This window comes from Aethalodelphis obliquidens, unplaced genomic scaffold, assembly GCF_003676395.1.
Source record: "Aethalodelphis obliquidens isolate GAN/ISIS:26980383/991018 unplaced genomic scaffold, ASM367639v1 scaffold49, whole genome shotgun sequence".
NCBI lineage: Eukaryota > Metazoa > Chordata > Mammalia > Artiodactyla > Delphinidae > Aethalodelphis > Aethalodelphis obliquidens.
In genome coordinates this window covers 2,988,918-3,012,924 of record NW_020837993.1, presented here as the reverse complement: position 1 = coordinate 3,012,924, position 24,007 = coordinate 2,988,918, and the positions used below count along the sequence as shown (strand labels likewise).

The window sequence follows — 24,007 nt, the reverse complement described above, 5'->3', positions numbered from 1 at the left end:
GCCACAACAGAGAGAGGCCCGCGTACCGCGAAAAAAGAAAAAAGAAAATTAGTATATGTGATCCTCTAAGAGTTTCCTATTAAGAGGAATTCAGAAAATTTGAAATTCAGGGAATAACCTCTAAAGTTTCTCGTAACTCTGTTATTTCTAAATCCAGAACAAGTGTAATATCACCCAAATTTAGCCGGGCAATAACCTTTTAATAATTTGATGGAAAGCTGCCTTTTGAATCATTATTTTTAAACCATTTTTCAGTGAATTGATCAAGTTAGCAGAATTTGCAGAACATGTTGTAGTTGATTTTCGATTCAGTTGAGATATAATCTTACCAGTTCTTTACTTTAGTGTTGTCAAACACTTGGGTTTGTTTTGTGAAGCTGTATGTCCTAATTGAAAGTGAATTGTCTTTATTAACATCCAAACAGAGTTAGCGGCAACTCTTGTAAGTCACCATTTTCAAAATGCATAGGCACTTCCTCCTCTACCGTGGACGCTATGAGTGCAGAGTGTTTCCTTTAGACTCCCCTTCAGTGTGACTTGGAGGAGAGATTACTGAGGGAGACCTTTCCCATATAGTGAGAGGGTGAGAAACAGTTCTGTTATGTCAGAACACGGATACATTTTGGTCTTTAAGTAGCTAAATTCTCTGCTAAAACTGCTAATCACATTATCACAGGTTCTGTATAGTTTGTTATGGTTCTGTATGGCATCTAGATCGTTAGATGTAGGGGTGATGATTTTCGTGTGCTTTTAGTTGACTGGACCTAGTTGTTTCCACCTAAACTAAGTTTATCAGTAATTTTAAAAAATACTCTCTGCTCATTGTATGATATAAAAACAAAATGACTCCCTAACGGATAACTCAGGCCAGGGATGCTTTATGAATAGAAAATCTCCTTTTAAAATGAAATTTTTCCCTTAAGAAGTTAATAAAGTAATATTTGAAAAAACCCTAACAGGGACTTCCTGGTGGTCCAGTGGGACTATGCGCTCCCAATGCAGGGGGCCTGGGTTCGAACCCTGGTTAGGGAAGTAGAGCCCATGTGCATGCCACAACTGAGAAGTCCGCATGCTGCAACTAGAAGATCCCGCATGCAGCAACGAAGATCCCACGTGCCACAACTAAGATCCAGCGTGGCCAAAATAAATAAATACTTAAAAAAACCCAAAAACCTCTAATAGCGGGCTGCTGAAAATACTGGAGTTTCTTTGACTTTGTAGAATTTTCATTTAATTATGAAATATACAAATTTCTTTTTCCTGAAGTCTTTGTTGTTTAAAACTTTCCCTCCAATTTTGAGATCGTTTAAAAAAAAAAGTCCACCTCTCATGTTTTCAAATACCATTGTTCTCAAAATGTTAAAGACATACTACTGGAGAATAACATTGAAGGCAATATTTATCCTTGAGATATGAGAACCATTTTAACAATTTAAAAGCTAACATTGACATTCCTAGCATCTGTTTCTAATACCTCTTCTGCCTGCCACTTGTGGGAATGATGTGATAGTGCTTTTGTCATGTAATGTGACCAAGAAGGTGGGCTTTGTGTCACTGTGAAATAATTTCTAACCAAGTAGCCACTCCAGGCCTTGGGATTTGTCCAGGTTAGGTCATCCAGCTTCGTAATGTCTACATTTGTGTGAGCGCCCACTTGCCTATATTTAGTCTTTCCAAATAGTTTATAATTGGTTTAGCACATTGGATTGCTTGCTTTTTGGATGATAGAGGTTGGGGAGGATGAAGGAAGTATAAGGCTTGAATTTGGCAGTCTCTTTACAGGATGTCCCTTTTAACCCCTGCTGAGGTTAATTTACATAAAACACAGCTGTGTGTGAATTTTTCTAAATTTAAAGTTTATACTTATTACCATAGGGATAAGATTGTCAGCACTTACTGAATTTATGGTCTTGCTCTCCTGTATCTGGACCTCCTGGCAGCTTACAGTTCCGTTTCCTTTGGATAACAGGATACAGCTGGTGGCAAAATTCTCACCTGTGGAATAGCCATTTGGAGTTTTGTTCTCTATATAGGTCTCTGCAAAGCAGCAGAAACTATTTTTGCAGGAAACCACAAGCCTGTGTAAAACACCAAAAGAGGATTGAAATAACATGTGCAAGTGTTCCTCTTCCCTGAAGTACCAATCATCATGCGAGAGCCTAAGTATGGTGTTAAGCAGCTCTTTGCCCTCCCTCCCCTTTACTTTGGGATTGTTGTCCAGTTAAATGATGCTGAATTCCCCCACTCTGGTCTCTGTTACGTCTCTGGCCAATCAAGCAAATTGATCCAGGCTGGATTTCTTAATAAGCTGCTAGGTAAGCCTTCTGGGACTAGACTGACCTTAGATATTTTGGTAAGATTGATTTTTGTTCTTATAGCTGTGGATCCTTTACCATCAAACGGTGTGGAAAAGCTGATTAATTTCTGTCTCTGATGTTCATGTCAATCAGGTATTTCTTTAGTGTTTATTGGGTGCTCAGTACCATGCCAGATGCTGCAACAGGAGCAGTAGTGGTGTGGAGGAGTGCTACAGAAGACATATACGGGTGTGGTGGGCTGGAATAAACAAGTTAAGGAGAAAAGGTAAGCACAGAAGTAAAAGCGAAATAAAACCCAGTGTGTGACTTATTGCTGATTGTATAGATTAGCTTATCAGCAAGGTGGAAGGCATTATCTTGAGCAAAAGAGTGAGGACTGGACTGAGCATGGTGCATGTAGATGGTGTGTGTAGGAGCTGAGTGGAAGGGAGGGTATGGGGTAGGGGAGAGGAGTGCTAAATAAGGCCACATAGATAATGCACTGAACACTATGCAGAGACATCAGAAGGGGTAGTGGCGGGGAGCCTGGATGGCCACTGAGAGTTCACCAAAGATAAAGGGCATATTTAGTAGAGCACTGTATCTGTTGGGGTCCCCGTTTCCCTCATCAGTGCCCTTTATTTAGAATTAGACATAAGCAGTGATTAGGATGGAGTAGTTGAATGTGATGCAAGGTGAGTGCTGAGATGGCTAATCACATAACTCATTCCAGGCAGTAAGAACAGAAACTTAATTTATTGAGTACTTTCTTGTTGCTTAGTACTGTATAAACATTTTACACACATCTTTTATTCTTTTTCCCCCCATTTTACACATGAGAATAAAGCCTGGTAGTTAAATAACTTGTCCAGGGTATGCAGCCAGAAGTGCAAGAGTTAACAACTCAAATCCAAGTCTGTCTGTCTCCTTCTCTGAATTATATTGCCATTCTCAGTTTTAGCCTTACATTCTTCTGTGAGGGGTTGCTAAAGAATTGTTTTTTTTTTTTTTAATTGGGGTATAGTTGCTTTACAATGTTGTGTTAGTTTCTGCTGTACAATGAAGTGAATCAACTACATGTACACATATATCCCCTCCCTCTCGGACCTGCCTCCCCCCCCCACCCCCACCGCCAAGAATTCTTAAATGCTAGAAGGTTGTTTCCCCAATCTAGATGGGCACTGTGCAGTCATCTGTTCCTTTAGTATCTTCATTATTATCAAAGTGGCTTATAGAGAGTTGGTGTAAAATAAATATGATATTGAATATTTTGCAGAGGAAATGTAGTGAGCTTATTAATCTCTCTGTTGGCAGCTGCCAGTCCTAAGCTGCCCATGTGTGTCTGTGGATGCAGCACCTGGGCTTATGAGCCCTAGGGTGCAGGGCTCCACCTTTAGAAGAACTAAGATGGGTTAAATGTGTTCCCAAAACTGTGATCACATCTTATTTTTAGGCTTTTCCCTCCATTTCTTGAAGCAAGGCAGATCTTAGTGCTATCGCCTAGAACTTCCTAAAGAAAAGAGGTTGGTGCCCCCAAAGAACCTTGCTATGTGATTGCATACTACTATGTAGGCAGAGAGGAAGCTGCAGAACGAAAGAAGCATTTTAGGAAGGTTGAGTCAGAGGTGCAAATGGAGCATGGAGAGATTTTCTCAAGGTTATAAGGCCCTGGCACTCATATCTACAAGCAGAGGCAGGTAGACTGGCAGTGATTCCTACTTGGGGAAGGAGGGTAACGTGGGCTGCTTCTGAGACCGCGTTTATAGAGTTCCATGGCTGACAGGATTTGGCTAGAGTTTGGGATGAGGATCCCAGGGCCTGTGGAAATTGATTGGGAAGCCAGCCTTTGCTTGCTGCACCTCAGGAAAGCCATGGTGAGGTTCTGGCCTGACCTTACTGGTTGGAACCCACAACAGATACTTGCTCTGTCTGGGTTTGAGTTTAGGCTACATGATTACCTTCCAGTGAAACTTTTTAATGAATCTTTGAACCTGCAGTTGTGTATGATCCGACATTTGAGTCTGAGCTTTAAAAAAAGAGAGGTGACAAAGAAAGGAAAGAAAAGAAAATGAAAAAGAAAAAACAAAGCAGAGATTTGTTGATGCCAGTGCCATCGTATGACCATAATTTCTTTAGGCTAGAGCTGTGTCCACTGGTTTGTATATTTTCTCTGTCTTCCTTCCTTGGCTTCTGAGGCCAAGCAGCTTTTAGGCATGTGAATTTACATGAGTGCCTCTCCTGACTTCTCCCATCATCCCCTGCTTGCACTTCTCATTTCTTCTGTATTGTTCTTAAGAACTTACTGTGCTGTCTTGTCTTTGGTTATGCAGTTTTTTCTGCACTACACTTCTATGTCCACTTGGTGAAAATTGCCTCAGGGTTGGCCTCTTCCAGTAAGCTGTGTCTGGGCCTCCACCTTCTAGAGAGTTTATAGGTCCTTCCTGATCCTTGTAAAATTTTTATTATTGCACTTAATCATATTGTACTATAAATTACCTGGTTACTTAATATGTGTCACTTATGAAATTGGTACCAGCCACGTGGTGTTTATCCCTAAAGCTCAGCATCCAGCTGTACATGGAATATTCTAAGGGCTCAGAAATATGAGATTATCTCCCATTATTGAGTCTTTATGTGCCAGGCAGAAATTATATACATATATAAAGAAAAGGAGGCCTTAAGCTCTAAAAAGACTATGGTGTACTCTCCCTTATGAATTTTAGAGCAAGCTCTAAGATGAGTGTAAGAAAGTCAGAGTTTTAAAATTAAGTTTAATTTCTTAATTATTTTAATTAGTTAATTAATTATCGTGGAAAGAGTTCTGATTTTTTTATTCCACGATAATTACTTTGCGTGTGTATGTTTGCCCTAAGTTCAGGATCATTCTGCCTATTGGGTAATGCAGCACTGATAAAGAAGAAATTAAATGAGCGAATGTGGGTGTTAGTGTTTTGTTGTTTGGGTTTTGTCTTAGTTTGCTGAATCCTTTTGTTTTACTGTGAGTATTGCACTTTGTTAGATTCTTCGTTCTTTTCATGTCCTGACTACCTGCTTTAGGCCCCTCTTCCCATCTCACCCCAATTCCGACTAGTGCTTTGCTTTTTTCTTGGTGTGTAGTAAGTACTGTGTCATGAGACGGTGGGACAGAGCAAGGCTTACTGTGCTGTGAGAGAATCAGACATGTGTTATGGATCTTAACACCATTGTTTCCAAAAGTGTGGGCCATGATTTCAAAGCAGAAACATCACAAGGTTTGGTCTGATTTGGACTCTGATGGTGGAAGTGGGGGGAGGGGACCAGGCAAGAGTCGGCATTATTTAAGAAGGCTCCAGTGGATGCTCATGTGCACTAAGATTTGAGAATCACTGCTTAGAGCAAACTGCTCCGCGGCATGTGGGATCTTCCCGGACCGGGGCATGAACCCGTGTCCCCTGCACCGGCAGGCGGACTCTCAACCACTGCGCCACCAGGGAAGCTCAGTGCATCTCAGAAGAACTTGGACATTTATGAGGCTTCTGTAAGATTTCCTCAGTCCCTAATTCAGGAAATGTATTTCGTACATGTAGTGTTCTATATTTTTTGTATAACTTGACATCCTCCCCAGGAAGAGTCTGTCTACTCTTTGTACTGTGCTTCTTTTTCTATTGTTCAGAATTCCTGGCTCCCACCCTCAACCAGTTCATAACATGTTTATAGCCACCAGCCCAGACTCCTTAGGAATGAAGGAAGGAGTCTTTGGATCTTGTTATTTTCCTTGAGGAAGACCTGAATGTTGACTGTTTTGCAAGAATCCAGAGTATGCATTGTCATTTCCATGTTACCCCTCGCCCCAAATGTTTGTGGGTTTCGAAGGGTTTACTGTAGCCCAGTCTTAGCAGGGTCTCTGGCCAGGGAAATTCATTTGAAGCACATTTTGCCATGGAAGTACCCTGCAGGTAAAAATACTCTGTTTACACTTGGCTGTGTCCCAAACAGCTGTTCTCCTCCTAATGAGACTGGGGGCTGCACATCTTTTTTGTGGATTTAGAAGCTTTCCTGTTGTGGATGACAAAAATCATTTGCAAAAACCAATTGAAGTGATAGGTTTGTCAGAGACAGACAGCTGGTCCTTAGGAAATGGGCTGAGATCTCCACTCTCACAGGTTCAAGGGAGTTTGCAGCCTGCAGTATAATTACCTGATATGGTGTTGAGGGGGGCCTGTGATTTGCTCCCCCTCCCGCCACCTCCCCTTGGGCATTTCGTTAAGGGTGGAGCACCTGTTAAAGGCTTGTTTAGTGTACTGTGTGGCTGTGGCTAAAGAATAGTGAGTTTGGTTTAAGTTTACAAACGTATGGGTGCAGACATTCTTGTTTTAATTGCTTTGCTTTTATTAGCTCCAGGGACCTTTAGTAAGGATTGTAGATTTATTCAGTGTTTTCATTTAGGAAAAAAAAGGTATTTTTACTCATTTCTAGGTCAGTTGCGATACACTGAATGACCAGGGACTTAAACCAGATGTGCTGTGTGTAATGTTTCCTTTCTGATTGCAAAAGTAATATCTGTTCATTGTTTGAATAGTTATAATTAAGAAACTGATAATTTAGGAATGAAAATTCCCTGTAATCCCCAGAAATACATACATTTAACATTTTGGTATTTGTTCCTCCAGATCGTTTTCTGTGGTTATTTTGTTATATTTTGCAATTCTGCTTTACCCACCACGTGTTTTAAGACAGAAATGCATCTCTTGCTACCTGAAGCCTTTCATTTAACCATTTATACTTTTCAAAGTATTTTATGTGGTAGTCTCCACTGAGACCCAGAAACTCTGCCAGGAAGAAGGAACAGTGGCTTCTACTCTGTGCCTGGCAAGTGTGCTTAAGTGCTTTACTTGGCGCTTTTTCTTTTTTTCAATTCAATATAAAAAGATTTATTAAGAAGTCATTCTCCCACCCACATCCTCTTCTACCCTGTGACCCTCACCTTTCATATTCAGTTTTATTAGTTTCTAATGTATCCTTCCAGTGTTTCTTTATGCAGATAGTAGCAAACATGAATATATGTTCTTATTTCCCCCTTTCTTACACAAAAAGAGGATACTATGCATACTGTTTGGCATCTCACTCTATTCACACAGTATACCCTGGAGACATATTCTACATTAGTACTTGGCCCTTGCTTTTGATTCTTACACCAACTCCATAATATAGGCAGCAGTTACTATGCCCTTTCTACACATAAGGAGGCTGAGACTCAGACAAGTTAAGTGACTTGCTCATACAGTTCATTAGTAAAGAACTTGGATGCCTACCCATTTAATCTGATTTCTCATCTAGAGAATATTGTGCCACACCCTATGCCTTTCCTGTATTGAGAAGTGGTTTTTTAGATGAAAATATTCTTTGAGACATATAAAACTGTTGAGCGAGGGCATAGTGCTTCTTTGAATTATTAAGAGGTATTTTTTTTAGTTTTTGACCAGGAGTTGGCATTCTGTGGCCCACTGGCTGAATCTAGCCTTCTTCCTCTTTTTGTAAATAAAGTTTTATTGGAACATGGACCCACCCAAGTCATTTACATATTGCAGCACAGACCATATGACCTGCAAAGCCTAAAATATTTACCATCTGGCTCTTTAAAAAATGTTTGCTGACACCTGTTGTGGACACCAAGTTTTATTTAGGTGTGTAAATTTTTTTTTTTGTAGCTTCTAAGGTTTTGCATTCGTTTGCTCAGGCACATTGGTTGGTGGAAGTGCTTTCTTTCATTTACTTCCCCCAAACTAATCAAACAGGCGTATCACTTCTTGCTTGAGTTTCTCTGTGATCCTGTATAGTGACTGAGTTTCTACACAGTCATTTTCAGGTAGAGTGAATTGCAAAATATTCCAAAACTTTTGCTGCTGTTAATGTTGGTACAAAACTGGTGTACATCCTGATGATGGTTTGTGCATTGCACCCTATGGTGATAGTTTATGTTAAAGTGCAAGAAGGGATCATCAGCACAAAGTCTAATCATAATCAGCAGCACCCTGAGACTTCTTGCATGGGGGTGTTGTGGGAGTGTGTAGATTTATATAATTGAGACAGTTGCATTAAAATTGGTTGACTCTTGTTTTGACATAAAGTGAACGTGTGACATTTATACAATAGCAAGCTATTAAATTTGGTTTTCCTTTGAGCATTTTGAAATAAAATGCAAAATGTGGAAAGAATAAAAATACTTAATTACTGTGCTTGTAATTATTTCACACCCCCTGAATTTATGACTCCTCAGAACTGTAGCAGGTTACTACTGAGTGGCAGAGTTGGTGAACATACTTAAAATCACATCATTTAAATCTTTGAGTTTTGATAGTTCCTTTTCTTCATGGTCTCTTTCAAATGGCATGCAGCCTTTACTGTCCCACTGTGTCTGTCACATGTTGTGCTTGTGTTACATGGAAGCAACCCAGTGAACTTGTGCAAGGTCACTCACTAGTTAGTTATTGGGTAAGGAAGAAATTCCAGGGTTTTCTCTCTTAAAATTCCTTAATGAAATGATTGGATGGACATAGTGCATTTCTTTAATTTTCCGTTTGGGAAAGCTTGATAAAAATTCTGTTGGCAAAGCAGAGAGTCCAGTGATCTCCAAATTGGTCTTGGTGTATACGTTGATTTTTAAGTGCATTTACTTTGACCCAAAAGACTGCCTTCCTGTAATATGCTCCTTTTTGTAGAACACAGCTCTCAAGTAAGTAAAGTAAGTTTGTTTAAATGTGTGAAATAAGTTGAGGCATTATACGTAGCAAGTTTTCGATGGTTTAGCATCGCGACTCTGAGTTTTCAGTTTTAGGACCAGTTTGAGGGTCTTTCATCTATTATCTGTATTACTAGCTTTCTTAATCTCTTTCATTTTTTGGGTAAAAGTCACCTCACAGAGGCCTCCCCTCAGCACCATGTTTAAAACTGTATCCTACTCCTTTCCTGTTCCCTCTTCCCTGTTTTATTTTTCTCAATAGCACTCACTAATCACTCTCTGAAAACCGTTTATTTTAATGCTTTATTTATCTGTGTTACTCCTAGAATAAGCTCTGTGAAGCTTCTGTACTCTCAGTGCCTTGAGTACGGTGTCTGGCACATGGGAGACGCCCAGTGACAGTTGAATTAACAAAGTCAAAGAGAGTCTGTATTGCTTGTAGAATGAGGGCTAGACGTAGGGCAAGTCAATTTGTGGCGTCAGACGGGATTTGAAACTGGGTTCTCCCACCTCTTGATGTTGATATTAAATGATTTAATCATTGAAAGAACTTTTCCCTCCCAATGAAATGGGAGAAAATAATATCTTTTTATGGGGATTAAAAATTATATTGGATATAAAGCTCTGTAAATGTTAGTCCTCGCTTTCCCCTGGTGTGTCAGCATTGAAGAAGCCTAAAGGCAATGTGAATTTACCAATCCTGTGCTTCTGGGGTCATTACCTCTATGACTTTTGACAGATGTATTCTTTCAACGGCTGTGTTGCCAACACAACAATGACCTGTGCCTTTGACCAGTGTGAGTGGACAGACACTTTGTCGTCCCTCTTTAATCCTCATATCAGAATAACTTGTATGGGTTTGGCTTTGAAATAAGTTTAGGCAAGTTCATGATTGCAGACAGTTCAGATGGCATCAGCCCTTAGAGCCAAGTGAGTTTCACCAGATCTTTCGTGAAATGCAGTGGGAACATCAGATAAGTTGATGTTTGTGGTCCTTATACACGTCATTCTAGGTTTTTTGGCAAATCAAGAAGCATCAGAGGGCTGTTAAGTCACTAGTTTGTCTCTGTGGATTTCTCCAAACCTTATGGATTACAAAGTGTTAATTCCTGTTTTGGTTTCCCCTGATATTTCTTCTGCTTGGGATGACAGGAACACTTCAGAAGTTAGTTAAGGCAAATTGGTTCAGAAATTTATAGGTTCTTTTAGTCTTTTGTCCCAGGTAAGTCTGAATACGACCTGGAAAGCTGATTAAAAGACCAGTGAGCACAGGGAGCTTAATTTTAAATTAAATGGATATTTAATGCGTTGAGAAAGTACTCAATCTTCAGTCTTTCTTTTTTTAATCTATGCTTGCTATTTGCATCTGATGGCCAGGAAATCTCTATTTTTCTACTAAAAGCATTGGTTATTGCTACATTTCTCAAGCTTGGTTTTCAGTGTGGATTTTTGCGGGTGATTTTTAGCACCTATGGGTACAAAACCATTAAATGAAGGCCGGCAGAAAGGAAAGAGTGCCCTGAGCTGGGAAGTCTCTTACAATCCTCTGGTAGACCAGAGGATGAACGGGGCAGGCAGGGAGGTGGTCAGTCACTGCGGGGGCTTCCTGGCTGTGAGCATGTCTTCCAGCAGAACACAGTGAAACCCGTGGCCTGCTGGTTGGAGGTGATTGTGCTTAGGAGCCTGGTTATAGATTTTTTTTTCCACAGGTGTGTGTTAACTTTTTTTTTGGGGGTGAGCCTTGATCCTCAGACACACACAGCCTGACCAAACTGGCAGATTTGTGAGAATTTTAATATTGAGAGGATTCTGTTATTGGAGTTATGCACGGTTGCTAAGGCATTGCTTTTTATTCTAAAATTTGGTCTTGGATAACCTCCAGTTTATGCTGTTGGGATTTCAGTTAATTGTTACGCTTTTGTGATCTGGTCTGGTATAATACCACATATGGGATTTTATCTTTTTTTGCATGTATGAATGACATTCCTGTACTGTTGTTTTTTATTTTGCTGGATAATAATTTAATCCAGTCCCCTATCATGGGTAAGACACTTGAAGTTGACTATAATGAAATCACTTGGGTCTGCTTCTCTGACTCTTGTGAAGATGGGATCAGCTTATTCTCAAATTCATTGTATTTGGCAAAAGACCTGCCCTTCTGAAGTACACAATACTGGACGATGATCATTTTGGCTTAGAGGAAATCCTGGTCAAATTACCAAGTTAAACTTTTAAGAACATGCTATTCTCAATATTCACAAATGTATTATGTAATGCTGGAAGTCTCCTCTAAAGTTCTTCCTAAGATTTTTGTGAGAATTCATTTAGTGCAGGTAACCACAGGGAATCCAGCTATTAATTTTGAGGAAAGTGACAACTTCTAGCTGTTGGAGGCCAGCAGTAGCCCCCCTTCTCTGAGAGGAGGGTTGAGAGGAAGAGGGCTCTCTAGTGGTCTGCCGAACCCTTCTACCCTAAGCGCCCCAGTGAGACTGGGGGGCATCCCTGGTTAGGTAGCATTATGTGAGTTTGGGGGATTATGTAAAAGTATAACTGCACGCACGCTGTTCTTGCTTTGGTAACTGATTTTAATATCCTGTTGGTTTTGTTGTTGAAACTTCTTCTATGACAGTGAAGCCTTTTGTCTTTAGTTTTCAATCAGAAAATCTTTCTCCCCACTTGAAAGGATGGAATCGGGGCTACAAGGCATTCTGCAATCTTTGACCTTCTTGCCTCCCCAAACCTCTAAGGAAAGCCGGGCATCCAGTAATCTCAGACTTTTGATTGTGCTTTTGTAACCTTGCTTGACATCTACGACTTTTGGAAGGTTTTAGATTTTTGACGATAACTTTTAATTTTATTCTCATTTATTTCTCCCTTTTCTGTTTCAGTGTCCTGGGTCATGAAACTTAATCCACAACAAGCTCCATTATATGTGAGTAAATCGCAAGATTTCATTTTATACTTAACTTTTGCTGTTTAATTCTTATGATAAACTCAAAAAATGCTCTCATGTGATTATCAAAGGAATTTTTAACCGTCTACACATGAATTTATTGGCCTAATACACTTAAGAAATTGAATTTGATTTAGTAAATATTAAATGATAATAATGCATGGCACTGAGCTCAGAACAAATAATGCTCGTAAGACTTGTGAGATAGACTGATCGTGGTGATAAGATGCGTGTATAAAATAATTGCATTGCCCTACCAAATGATACTCCGGCTTATTTTTACGTACAGTGCATTTCTGTAAAACTAGTATGTAGAGCTTCCTACTGCCATGGTCAGTTACCCTGTGCCACAACTAGGTGGCACTCTTTCATTGGCAAAAGTGCTATTTACTTTAAGAATCTGGGTGAAAGCTGATGTATCATCTCCCTAAAGTGAGGGAATTATAAGATGAAACGGATAAATGAATGAATCGAGGCTGGAAAAACTAAATTGTAGGTGTGTGTGTGTGTGTTTTTTTTTTTTTTTTTTTTTTAATGTTGTAAGAGTGAATTATCTGAATCAGAGTGGTGGAAAGTGCCTGTTTGGTGAGGAGCTGGCTTAGAGGTATGGATAGTTAGACTTGCGAGAGGCTGGAGGGTTTGGGGTTGGTATGGTCTGGAGACGTGAAAAAACCTTTTTTGATGGACAGGATTTCAGTCAGGTCTTGAAGATTAAGGGTCATTTCGTTGGCTGAAAAATCCTCAGAATTTGTTCAAGACACAGACCAGATGGTAGAGGGATGAGTGGCAGTGAGCATGTTGTTCAGTGAGCGGGGAAGGATGGTAGTGGAAAGTCTGGCCCTGCTGAATTTGTGTTGGGGGTGATGGGAGATAAGTCTGAAGAGGTGGGTGACGCTTAGTTGTGAAAGCACACAAGAAGGTGCGCGGAGTTTATTTTGTGACCGCTGAGGAGCTTTTAATGGTGTTTAAACAGGCTGTTCATTTTATGTATTTATTTTTAACCATGCCGGGTTAATTAAAGTCATATACCTTTCTATCATAGAGCATTCATGTGATCATGCTCCATAGTTTATCTCTATGTTAAATGTAACATACAAAGAAAAACATATGTGTTCTTAGAAGATATTTTATGTTCATATTTTCTTTCAAGACTACTTGGAGACAATTTATTATGTTCACCAGTGGGTTTGCACATGAATTGAATATCTTGGACTTAAGAAAACAACTTTATTTTTTGGTTTGTTTCTTAAAGTCCTTTTTTAAAAAATATTTATATTTATTTATTCATTTGGTTGCACCGGGTCTTAGTTGCGGCAGATGGGCTTCTTAGTTGTGGCATGAGAACTCTCAATTGTGGCATGCATGTGGGATCTAGTTCCCTGACCAGGGATCGAACCCGGGCATTGGGAGCGCGGAGTCTTAACCACTGCATCACTGGAGAAGTCCCGAACAACTTTATTGAGATAAAATTCACACACCATAAAATCCACTCATTTATGGTTTTTAGTATATTCACAGTTGTGTTATCTTAACTTCAGAACATTTTTATCATCCCCAAAGAAACTCTGCACCCTTTAACAGCCACTCATCAATTCCCCCTCCTCCAGCCCATGGCACCCACTATCACCTTTCTGTCTTTATGGTTTTACCTGTTCTGGAAATTTCGTATAAATGGAGTCATGCAATACCTGGCCTTTTATGACTGGTTTCTTTCACTTAGCATCATGTATATAAGGTGTATGTTAGAGTAAGTATAAGTACTTTGTTCCTTTTTATTGACAAATAATATTCCATTATATGGACCTACTGCATTTTATTTACCCACTCCTCAGCTGTTGGGCATTTAGGCTGTTTCCACTTTTTGGCTATTCTGAATAATGCTGCTGTGAACAGCAATTTTTTTGGTACTCCTCCAATTTTATTCTTTCCCCGTTGAATTTTCTGGGGCACCTTTGTTGAAAATCAATTGATTATAAGTGTAAGGAATTACTTCTGGACACTCAATTCTGTTCCTTTCATTTAGGTCATCCTTCGTTAGATCAGTTTCTTTCAGCAGTGATTTATATCGGTAGTTTTCAGTGTACATGCCTTTTATTTTTGTGAATTTATTCCTAAGTATTTTATCCTTTTTGATGCTATTGTGAATGATATTTTCTTAATTTCATTTTTAGGTGGCTCATTGCTAGTATATAAATACAACTGATTTTTGTGCATTGATCTTTTAATCTACAACCTTGCTGAACTTGTTTATTAGCTAGTACTTTTTTAGTGGATTCCTTAGGATTTTCTACATCCAAGATGATGAAAATAGTTTTTTTCCTTTCCAATCTTTTTATTTTATTTCTTTTTCTTGCCTAGTTGCCCTGAGTAGAACCTCCAATGCAGAGTTGAATAAAAGTGGTGAGAGCAGACATCCTTGTCTTGTTTTTGATCTTAAAGGGAAAGCATCTGGTCTTTCACCATTAAGATTAGTATGATGTTGCTAGCTGTGGGTTTTCATAGATGCCTTTATCAGGTTGAGGAAGTTCCCTTCTGTTCCTAATTTGAGTATTTTTATCGTGAAAAAATGTTGGATTTTGTTGAACGTTTTCTCTGTCTATTGAGATGATTGTGTGGGTTTTTTCTTTCATTCCATTACTGAATTACATTGATTGATTTTTGAATGTTAAACCAACCTTGCATTCCTGGGATTAATTTCATTTGGTCATGGTGTATAATCCTTTTTGTGTGTTGCTAGATTTGGTTTGCTAGTATTTTGTTGAGGATTTTTGTGTCTTTGTATAAAAGATATATTCTGTAGTTTTCTTCTGATGTCTCTGTCTGCTTTTGGCCATTGAAAGCGTTTGATCAGGGGGCTGATATAACTACGTAGTTGTGGTAGGCAGAATAATGGTTCCTCAAGTGAGTCTATGTCTTAATCCCCAGAACCTGTGAATGTTTATCTCACATGGCAAAAGGGACTTCACAGATTTCATTAAGCTGAGGATCTTGAAACTGGAGATTGTCCTTTAATTATATGGGTAGCCCAGTGTAATCATAAAGATTCCTGTAAGTGAGAGAGGGAGTCAGAGATTTGTAGATGCCACGCTGCTGGCTTTGAGAAAGGAGGAAGGGTCCATGAGCCAAGGAATGCCACCTCTAGAAGCTGGGAAAAGCCGGGGAACAGTTTTTCCTCAGAGCCTCTGGAAGGAACACAGACATCTTTATTTTAGCCCCGTGAAAGTCGTTCAGGCCTCTGACCTTCAGAACTGTAAGATAATAAAATTTGTGTTCTTTTAAGCCTCTGAGTTTGTGGTAATTTGTTGTAACAACAATAGAAAGCTAATACAGTAGTAGTTTGGGAAAATTAATTGGTGGTAGTGTGCTGGATAATTTAGAAGGAGAGAGTAGAGGCAGAGAGATCAGTTAGAAGTTTTCTGAACTTTTCATCATGGAATTTGAGAACTTTAGAGTTAATAGAGACTTCAGGTAATACCTGCTTCAACCTTTCCGTTTTAGAGATGAGGAAATGAGTTCTGAAGATACTGTGATAAGGTCACACAGCTCATCGATGACGGTAAATTGTGATTTAAATCTGTATTTTCTGGGCTTGGTCATAGAAACCACTGTAAAGCCTATGAAGCTTAAAAAAGCTTCGTTCTGTTAGGGAAGCAAGGTTCTTAGACATCAGTTCTGGGGAATATACTTAATAAAGTAGTGCTTTATATATGATTTATGTGTTTAATGAAGTTGGGCAGGCTCTACTGGGGAAGACTGTTTTAAATTTCAGATTTCAAATATGTCGATCAGCAGTAATACTTACTGAGGCAATTGGTTATCCCTTTTTAAAGAGTGACAGTGTACTCCATTTTCAGTGAACTAAGCCAAGTCTCAGGGATTTACACTGTTTGGGTGAAGAAAAGTGTAGTAGTTTCCCCCTTATTCACAGTTTCGCTTTCTGTGGTTTCAGTTACCTGCAGTCACCATGGACTGATAATATTACATGGAAAATTCCAGAAATAAACAATTCATTAATTTTATTTTATTTATTTATTTTTGGCCATGCTATGCAGCATGCAGTATCTTAGTTCCCTAACCAGGGAACGAGCCTGTGCCCCCTGCAGTGGAAGTGTGGAGTCTTAAACCACTGGACCACCAGGGAAGTCCCACAATGCATAAAATTTAAATTGTGCACTGCTCCGAGTAGCATGGTGGAATCTCACACCATCCTGCTCTGTCCTGTAGGGGACGTATTTAAATCATCCCTTTGTACAGTGTGTCCTGCCTGCTAGACACTTAGTATCCGTCTGGGTTATCAGATCAACTGTCGCAGTATCTCAGTGCTGTGTGCAAGTGACCCTTATTTTACTTAATAATGGCCCCAAAGTGCAAGAGTAGTGATGCTGGCAATTCAGATATGCCAAAGAGAAGCCATGAAGTGCTTCCTTAAGTGAAAAGGTGAAGGTTCTTGACTTAATAATGAAAGAAAAAAATTTGTTTGCTGAGGTTGCTAAGATCTATGGTAAGAATGAGTCTTCTATCCATGAAATTGTGAGGAAGGAAAAACAGATTCGTGCTGGTTTTGCTTTCACACTTCAAACTGCAAAAGTTACAGGCACAGTATGTGATAAGTTCTTTTATTAAGATGGAAAAGGCATTAAATTTGTACAGTAAGATATTCTGAGAGAGAGGGTGGGAGAGACCACATTCACATCACTTTTATAGTGTATAATGGTCATTGTTCTATTTTGTTTTTAGTTATTGTTCATCTCTTTACTGTGCCTAATTTACAAATTAAACTTTTATCACAGGTGTGTGTGTGTAGGAAAAAATATATATGGGGTTAGTACTGTCCATGGTTTCAGGCATCCACTGGGGGTGAATGTACCCCCCTGAGGATGGGGGCACTACTGTAACTGTACAGGACAGTCCGTTGGTAAGGGGGTCAATTCTCTGCACCTAGAGAAAGAAGTACTAAGCAAAAGAATAGAGTGTGTTGAAGTTTTTCTTTTAGTTTATATTTGAGATGTGCTAGGGGTACATGTCATCAACAGAAGAGAGAAAACTGCTAGTTAATAAGGAAAAACACTGGATCCTGAGAAGAACTTTTACCTGAAAGTTAAGAAAAATAGGCTGGATTCCAAATATTCCAAATAATCATCTTAACTAGTCTTTGAATAAAAATGTGTCCACAGTAAGCTGCCATAGTTAAAATGTAAGAAATGTCCCACTGTACAGGTGGCAGTACTGTTGAGTGTTTAAATGAAGCTGTTGTAATGAGTTATTTTTGTGAACTGTTCACAGTGGAACATGCGGAACCTGGAACTTCAGCTGCCAGTAGTGTAACCTGGCTGTGCCTTGGTTTCCTCGCCTGTCAGCTCTGTGATTCCACAAGTACACCCTTTGTGTTAGGCAGGGTAGTTACATTACCAGGTCAGGTTTTTCCCTCAGCCTCTACAAAAATGTTGATTACTGCCAGGTGCATGTGTGAGAATCGCAGTTGTAGGACCTTTGGGTGGCAGTGGTAAAAACGTTGATAGCTTTCCTAGGGTCCCTCTGGGTGGGGAGGGCCTAGGTTGTTTAGTGGCGGTAAAAATGGAGAGGCGGTGGCAGATGCAAGAAATATTTAAAAGAAGCAGTAGGACTAAATACTTTATTAGATGCGGGGAGTGAAAAAGAATGAATGATAGTTGATTGAGGACTTGAGTGTGAATGACAGCTGATGCCATTGCCAGATGTGGAAAAGAAGGAAGGTGATGACTTTGTTCTTTAGACATGTTGAAGGGCATATTGATGTCCTGATTACAGCGGGAGATGTGGGCTCGGAGCTATGGAGTAAGAAAGTTGATTTTGAACTAGAGAGAGTTTGAGTTATTTTTAAGAAATTGGTACTTTTGACTCTGAGAATAGATGAGTCCTTTGAGCGGATAAGAGTGGATGGAATTAGGATAGTGGACTATGGCAGAGAAGGCAAAGTTGACTCAAGAGAGGAGGAAGGAGTTCCAGAAATCTGGGTTGCATGTGAGTCTTTGACTTTTTATTCCTGGAGTTGTTAAATTTCAATCACACACTAGTACTGGAAGTGAATTTTGAGCTGGAGCTGGGGAGTTCTTTCATTCAGGTGCCCGCTTTGTGCAAACCCCTTTTTGGATGCTGGAAATTTAGCCATGAACAGAATGGAAGGGTCCCTGCCCTTCTGGTACTTGTATTATAGTGAGAAGAAGGCAGATAATCATAAACAAGAAAACATCAGGAAGAACAGTTTAATGAAAGTAAATAAAACAATAGGATGTGATGTGATTGTGCCTGAGTAGAGGCTATTTTAGGCTGGGTGGTCAGGGAAGGCCTCTGAGGGGCGGCCAGTTAAGCTGAGACCAGAATGACCAGAAGGAGCCCGCCACGTGCAGATCCTGGCACAGTGTTCTAGCCCAAGGGAACAAGTGCAGAGCTCTAAAGTGAGGGCTAGGCTTGATACGTGTGGGGAACAGAAAAAATGGCGGCGGGGATTCAAGAGTGCAGGGGGGCGGGGTGCGTCCTCTCCTGGATGAGCTTGGAGACTCAGGGAGGAGACAGGGAAAAGCCTGATCTTGAAGCACTTCACAGACCATTGGGTGACCTCCCTAGGGCCTGCCTTTCATCACGTCTGAAGCCCAGCACAGCACCCACCTCTGAGTGTACTCTGAACTTCAGAGCCTTCAGTGGCTTGGGGTCAGGTCAGGCCTCTTAGGGATGTTGGATTAATCCTAATGTGGAGCTGTGGGCCCTGGGCAGACTGGATTCTCAGGCAGTTTAAGCATAGTAATTTGGACTGCCCATCTGAGGAAAAATAGTTTTAGTACTCTGTAGTCATCTTTAAGATCCGTGTTTTAGATGTAAATTGGATTTTCTTGAACGGAGGAACATTTTAAAGCAGATTTGGCTCTCATTTGTTAAAGGGCAGTGTAATTAAAAATTTCTGCTTAGTTTTTATATTCTTTCATGGTTGAATTGCTTCTGGGGAGAAAAAAATGTATTTTCAAAGTCCATTTGTGAACCTAAATGAACGGTGTATGATAGGATTTCATTGTAGTCCTTTCATTTTCTGGTTTTCTGTGAATGGTTCACCTACTGGTGTAACACTCATTTGCATCACCTGTAACCTTTCTGGATGACAACTCCTTAAAAACAAGAGTTCATGTTCATATACTACCTCCTGGTTTAAAATGCACATTTTGTAATGAGGTGGACAGACCTAGAGTCTGTCATACAGAGTGAAGTAAGTCAGAAAGAGAAAGACAAATACCGTATGCTAACACATATATATGGAATTTAAGAAAAAAAAATGTCACGAAGAACCTTGGGGTAAGACAGGAATAAAGACACAGACCTACTAGAGAATGGACTTGAGGATATGGGGAGGGTGAAGGGTAAGCTGTGACAAAGCGAGAGAGAGGCATGGACATATATACACTACCAAACGTAAGGTAGATAGCTAGTGGGAAGCAGCCGCATAGCACAGGGAGATCAGCTCGGTGCTTTGTGACCGCCTGGAGGGGTGGGATAGGGAGGGTGGGAGGGAGGGAGACGCAAGAGGGAAGAGATATGGGAACATATGTATATATATAACTGATTCACTTTGTTATGAAGCAGAAACTAACACACCATTGTAAAGCAATTATACTCCAATAAAGATGTAAAAAAAAAAATAAAACGCACATTTGAATACATTATATCATTTGGTTCTCACAGCAACCTTGTGAGGGTGGAGGAAGCTTCATTCTTACCCTCATAATACTTGAGGAAATAAGAGCTCAAGATGGTTCATTTAGTATATGCAAAAGTTAGGGCTTTACCCAGAAATTGTGACTCTCAAACCCATTGTCTTTCTTCTGTATACCAAGCTGACATGCACAGTTCCTGTCCATAATTGTTATATAAAACACACAAATCTCATCCCACTTAATGTGATAGAGACTTGCACATATAAAGTCCTTTTTAAAATAAGTAACCCAAGTTTAGTCTTCCATTTCCCATGTTTTATTTGAAATAAGTTCACATTTATAGAAAAGTTAGAAGAATGCAACTTCACCTCTACTTATCTTTTATTAACATTTAAATGTGACCTAAATGTGATTTGCTTATCATTTTCTGTATTACATATATTTTTTGAACTGTTTTAAAGTTGCTTTTCCCAGGCATCATACCCTATTCTCCTTAAATATTTCAGCATAGATTTCTTAAGAACTGGGACATTCTCTTTCAGAAACACAGTACAATTAACAAAAACAGGAATTGTAACATTGATGTAATATTCTTATGTAATGTAAGTCCATATTCCAAATTTCTCTGATCATCCCAGTAATGTCCTTTAGAGCATCCTCCTCCCCTCTTCTCCCCAGTTCAGGATTTAATCCAGAATTACACACTGTATTTATTTACAGTCTCTTTAATCTCTTAATCAGGAACAGTTCCTTTGCTTCTCTTTGTCTTTCATGATACCAACATTTTGGAAGAGTATAGGCCATTTAGCCAGTTATTTTGTAGCACTTTGCTTCTTTTTGACAGAACAACTGCCTTTTAAAAGTTGCTCATTAAAAAAAATAAAGTGCTCATTTGTTTCCCAAGTTTCATTATTGATTAAGTTTACCTTGTGTGAGTCCTGAATAGTCAGTAATGTCATCTTTGTGATTAAAAGTATTGCTAACAAGGAAATAAATGTGATAACGATGTCTCTATTGTGCATATGTAACTTCCTTATAATTGTAAGGAGATATGTACAGCATCCCTGCAAAGTGTAGCCTAGAGTATCTGATTTTATTCCAGAGATGTATTCTGTGAAATAACTAACCTACCTAGTCATTTAGCGAATTGAAAAGGCATGCTAGACATGGTGCCTATATCTCTTGAGTCCTGAACTATTATTTCTAGCCATTATGGGACTTATGGTCTGAGCCACTTGTTTACAGTAAACAACATGCAGCAAACCACGTGGCTGCTAATAATTTTTATGAACATAGTACATGTACCCTTTGGCTCTAGAGCCCTTCTCACTATCAAGATAAAAGCATAGACTTTTCCACGGAACTCTACTTCACTTCGCTGTACAGTAGAAACTAACACAACATTGTAAAACAACCATACCCCAATGAAAGAAAAAAGCATAGACTTCTCCCAGAAAGCATAGGGGGGATGGGGAATGCTATCAGGTGATAAGAGAAAAAGCCAGGCACATGAAGCAAAGGTTGGTATTTATAAAACAAAATAGGCCCTACCACCAGCCCCACACACTAAGCACTAGGGGACCTAGCAACCTAGCAACTGGACATTAGCAACAGTAAATAAATCCTCCCCCAGAGTAACAGCTGAAGGGGATGAAAGATTTTTAAACTTCTGAAGGAGGAGCATGAAAGGGTCTTTGGATGCTTCTTATCTCAGGCCTCAGGCTAATGCTAGAAGAAATGTGGCCAGGCCAAACCTGAAGGTCTACAAGGCACAAGGAGACGATAGGGGTCAAGAATAAGGAGATCCGGATTATTCCAGAGAAAGTCACTTCCTTTCTCCTCTCATCACTTTACTTTTCTGGAGAAAAAGTTGTGATGATGCACCCAAGTGATTGTCCCATGGTCAGCACTCCATGTGGGGATGCACTTTGTAGGAGAGGTCAGGACTGGAGAACAATTTGATGAGTCATAGGGATCATTGTATTTTCGGGGTGGTTGAGCTCACTCTGCGGGAAGAGTGAAGAAACTGAGCTACAGAGAGATTGAGGGATTTGCCTGAAATTTCACAGGGGTTGTGATAGATCTGGTCAGGTAGCAGGATCTGCAAATAATTGGCCCAGCCAGTGTGCAGGAGGCAGTGGCTTGAATTTAGGATTCAGAGTACACATACAGAGAAGTTGTGGTGTAAGTCTGGTGGTAAGTGGGCTAAGTCAGAGGAAAAAAGGTAGCTGTGGGAACGCCGAAGAAGAGAGAAATATTTGAAAAGATAGCATTGAACTCTTTTTCAAAGTATAACAGGTAAGGATTAGAATGTCTTTTGCGCTGTAGACACGTTGGAGAGTAGTTTACAGTTATTAAGTGAAATCCCTCTTCAGTAGGAAAAAAGAGTAAAAATAAAATGTGGGTTGTAACTTTGGATGTAGGAAGTCAGTAATAGCCATCCTGGTGAATTACTTGGTCAGATACTTATCTTCAGGAGGGTGGGTGGCTTTTTAGCCCTGGACCAGTGAAAGGAAGGGAAGGTCAAGGCCCTTGAACAGTAAGTGAGGCATTTCTCTTGTTAGGTGCAGCTCCTGCAGGTTTTTGATGTTTTTCTGTATTAGATTAATGTCCTTACTGGTTGCCAAAGTGTTCCAGTGGGCATTGGGCACTTCATGGTTAATGACACTCCAGAATGGATGGTTGTGACTCTTAACACTGACTCAGAAGGTTTATATTGGACGCTGATGATTCACTAACTAAAATGACCATAAGGACACATTTAAAGAGGAAAAACTTGGGGTTCATTTCTCAGATCCTTCAGTTATAAACTTGTTTTTTTTTTTGGTGTCCCCAAGATTTGTGGTCTATTGAACACATCTCTAGGTCTCCCTCAGGAAAACCAAAAGGCATTTTTTTTTTTACCTTACAAACTAAATACTTTTTTTTTTTTTTTGCGGTACGCAGGCCTCTCACTGTTATGGCCTCTCCCGTTGCGGAGCACAAGCTCCGGACGTGCAGGCTCAGTGGCCATGACTCACGGGCCCAGCCGCTCTGCGGCACGTGGGATCTTCCTGGACCGGGGCACGAACCCGTGTCCCCTGCATCAGCAGGCGGACTCTCAACCACTGCGCCACCAGGGAAGCCCACAAACTAAATACTTTTTTAGAAGCAGAGAGATAGATGTGAGGTATAAATTCTGTTCTAAGCGTGCAGCAAGGTTATGTATGGGATACTTATTACCTGCCATATGATTGAGATGAAACCCACATTTATTAGATTTTCAAGGGGAAGAGCCATTCTAATTACAAAACAAATTTCCAGAACCCCAACAGATCTGGTTTATTATGTCCTTCCGCATTTCTCTTTTTCCTTAGCACTGAGTGTTTGCCTGGAACATCCTGACAGTAGAAGAACATCATCTTTGAAGGTAGATCTTTGGCACTGGATTCCTTTCTTCATTTAAAATCAACAAAACAAACCAATATCCAGTGATTATTATAACTATTTCTATTAGAATAGGGTCCGTCCCTTAAGATGATGTTGCTCTCTGTTTTCTCAAGGAAGGGAAAGGTGGGTTAGGGTGCTGGTATTGGTTGAGAACAACTTGAGAACAACTTCTTGGCAGGGTACCCTGGTGGGCACTTATACACATTCCCTCATTAATCTTCACAAGAGACAAAAGATTTGGTCAGTATTTCCACTTTAGAGCCCGTGAAGTGAGGGATCCAAGGGGTAACTGACTTGTCTGAGGTTGCAGCTATGGTGGACCTAGGGTTCAAATCCTGTGAATGATTCCCAAGCCCGTTTAAAAAAGGGAAATCAGAAGAGCCTTTCCATTTGACTCACATTTAGACCTTGAGAAAAACTTAGAGTGATATCCTGCCATCACATTGGATTCTTGTTGACTCTGGACTTCTGTGTCCAGCCTCAGTGAAGAGGACTTTGTGCAGTGGATTAATATGCTGTGTGTGTGCTAATCAGAAGTGGCCTCAGAGCCCAAACAGTACCAGAAGATGAGAGTGCAGGTGGAGATGTGCTCAGAAAGAAGCAGGTTTAAAATGAGCAATTAAAACAGTTTATTCTTGCATAAGTATAGTTTGCATAAATAATCAAAGCTGTGAAGGGCTGCAGAATTTAAATTACCCCAGCTTTAATCTTCTCAGTTGCCTCCTTTCAGGGAAGAGGACCTATTTGGTAATAGCAACATTTTATCTCTTCCTGGGAAATGTGTTTCCATAGCAGGAGTTGAACTAATCTGGCTATGCCTCTTGCTTGGCTGTTACTTTGTCACATTTTTCTCTTACAAAGAGAGCTTTATCAGCCTTCTGATCTCTTAAATGAATTACCTGCCTTAGCCTTAACAATATGTCTGATGGGT

The 24,007-nt window shown here is 39.9% G+C and overlaps 1 protein-coding gene across 8 annotated transcripts in view; it reads left to right on the top strand.

Moving 5' to 3' along the window:
* AKAP13 (A-kinase anchoring protein 13) overlaps positions 1 to 24,007 on the top strand; it is a 344,114-nt gene that overhangs the window by 85,568 nt on the left and 234,539 nt on the right. For all 8 annotated transcript variants that reach the window (XM_027083133.1, XM_027083132.1, XM_027083131.1 and 5 more), the window contains exon 2: positions 11,904 to 11,947. In XM_027083133.1, the coding sequence (XP_026938934.1) occupies positions 11,915 to 11,947 (33 nt within the window). In that variant the 5' untranslated portion in view covers positions 11,904 to 11,914. The remainder of the gene's footprint in view (positions 1 to 11,903; positions 11,948 to 24,007) is intronic.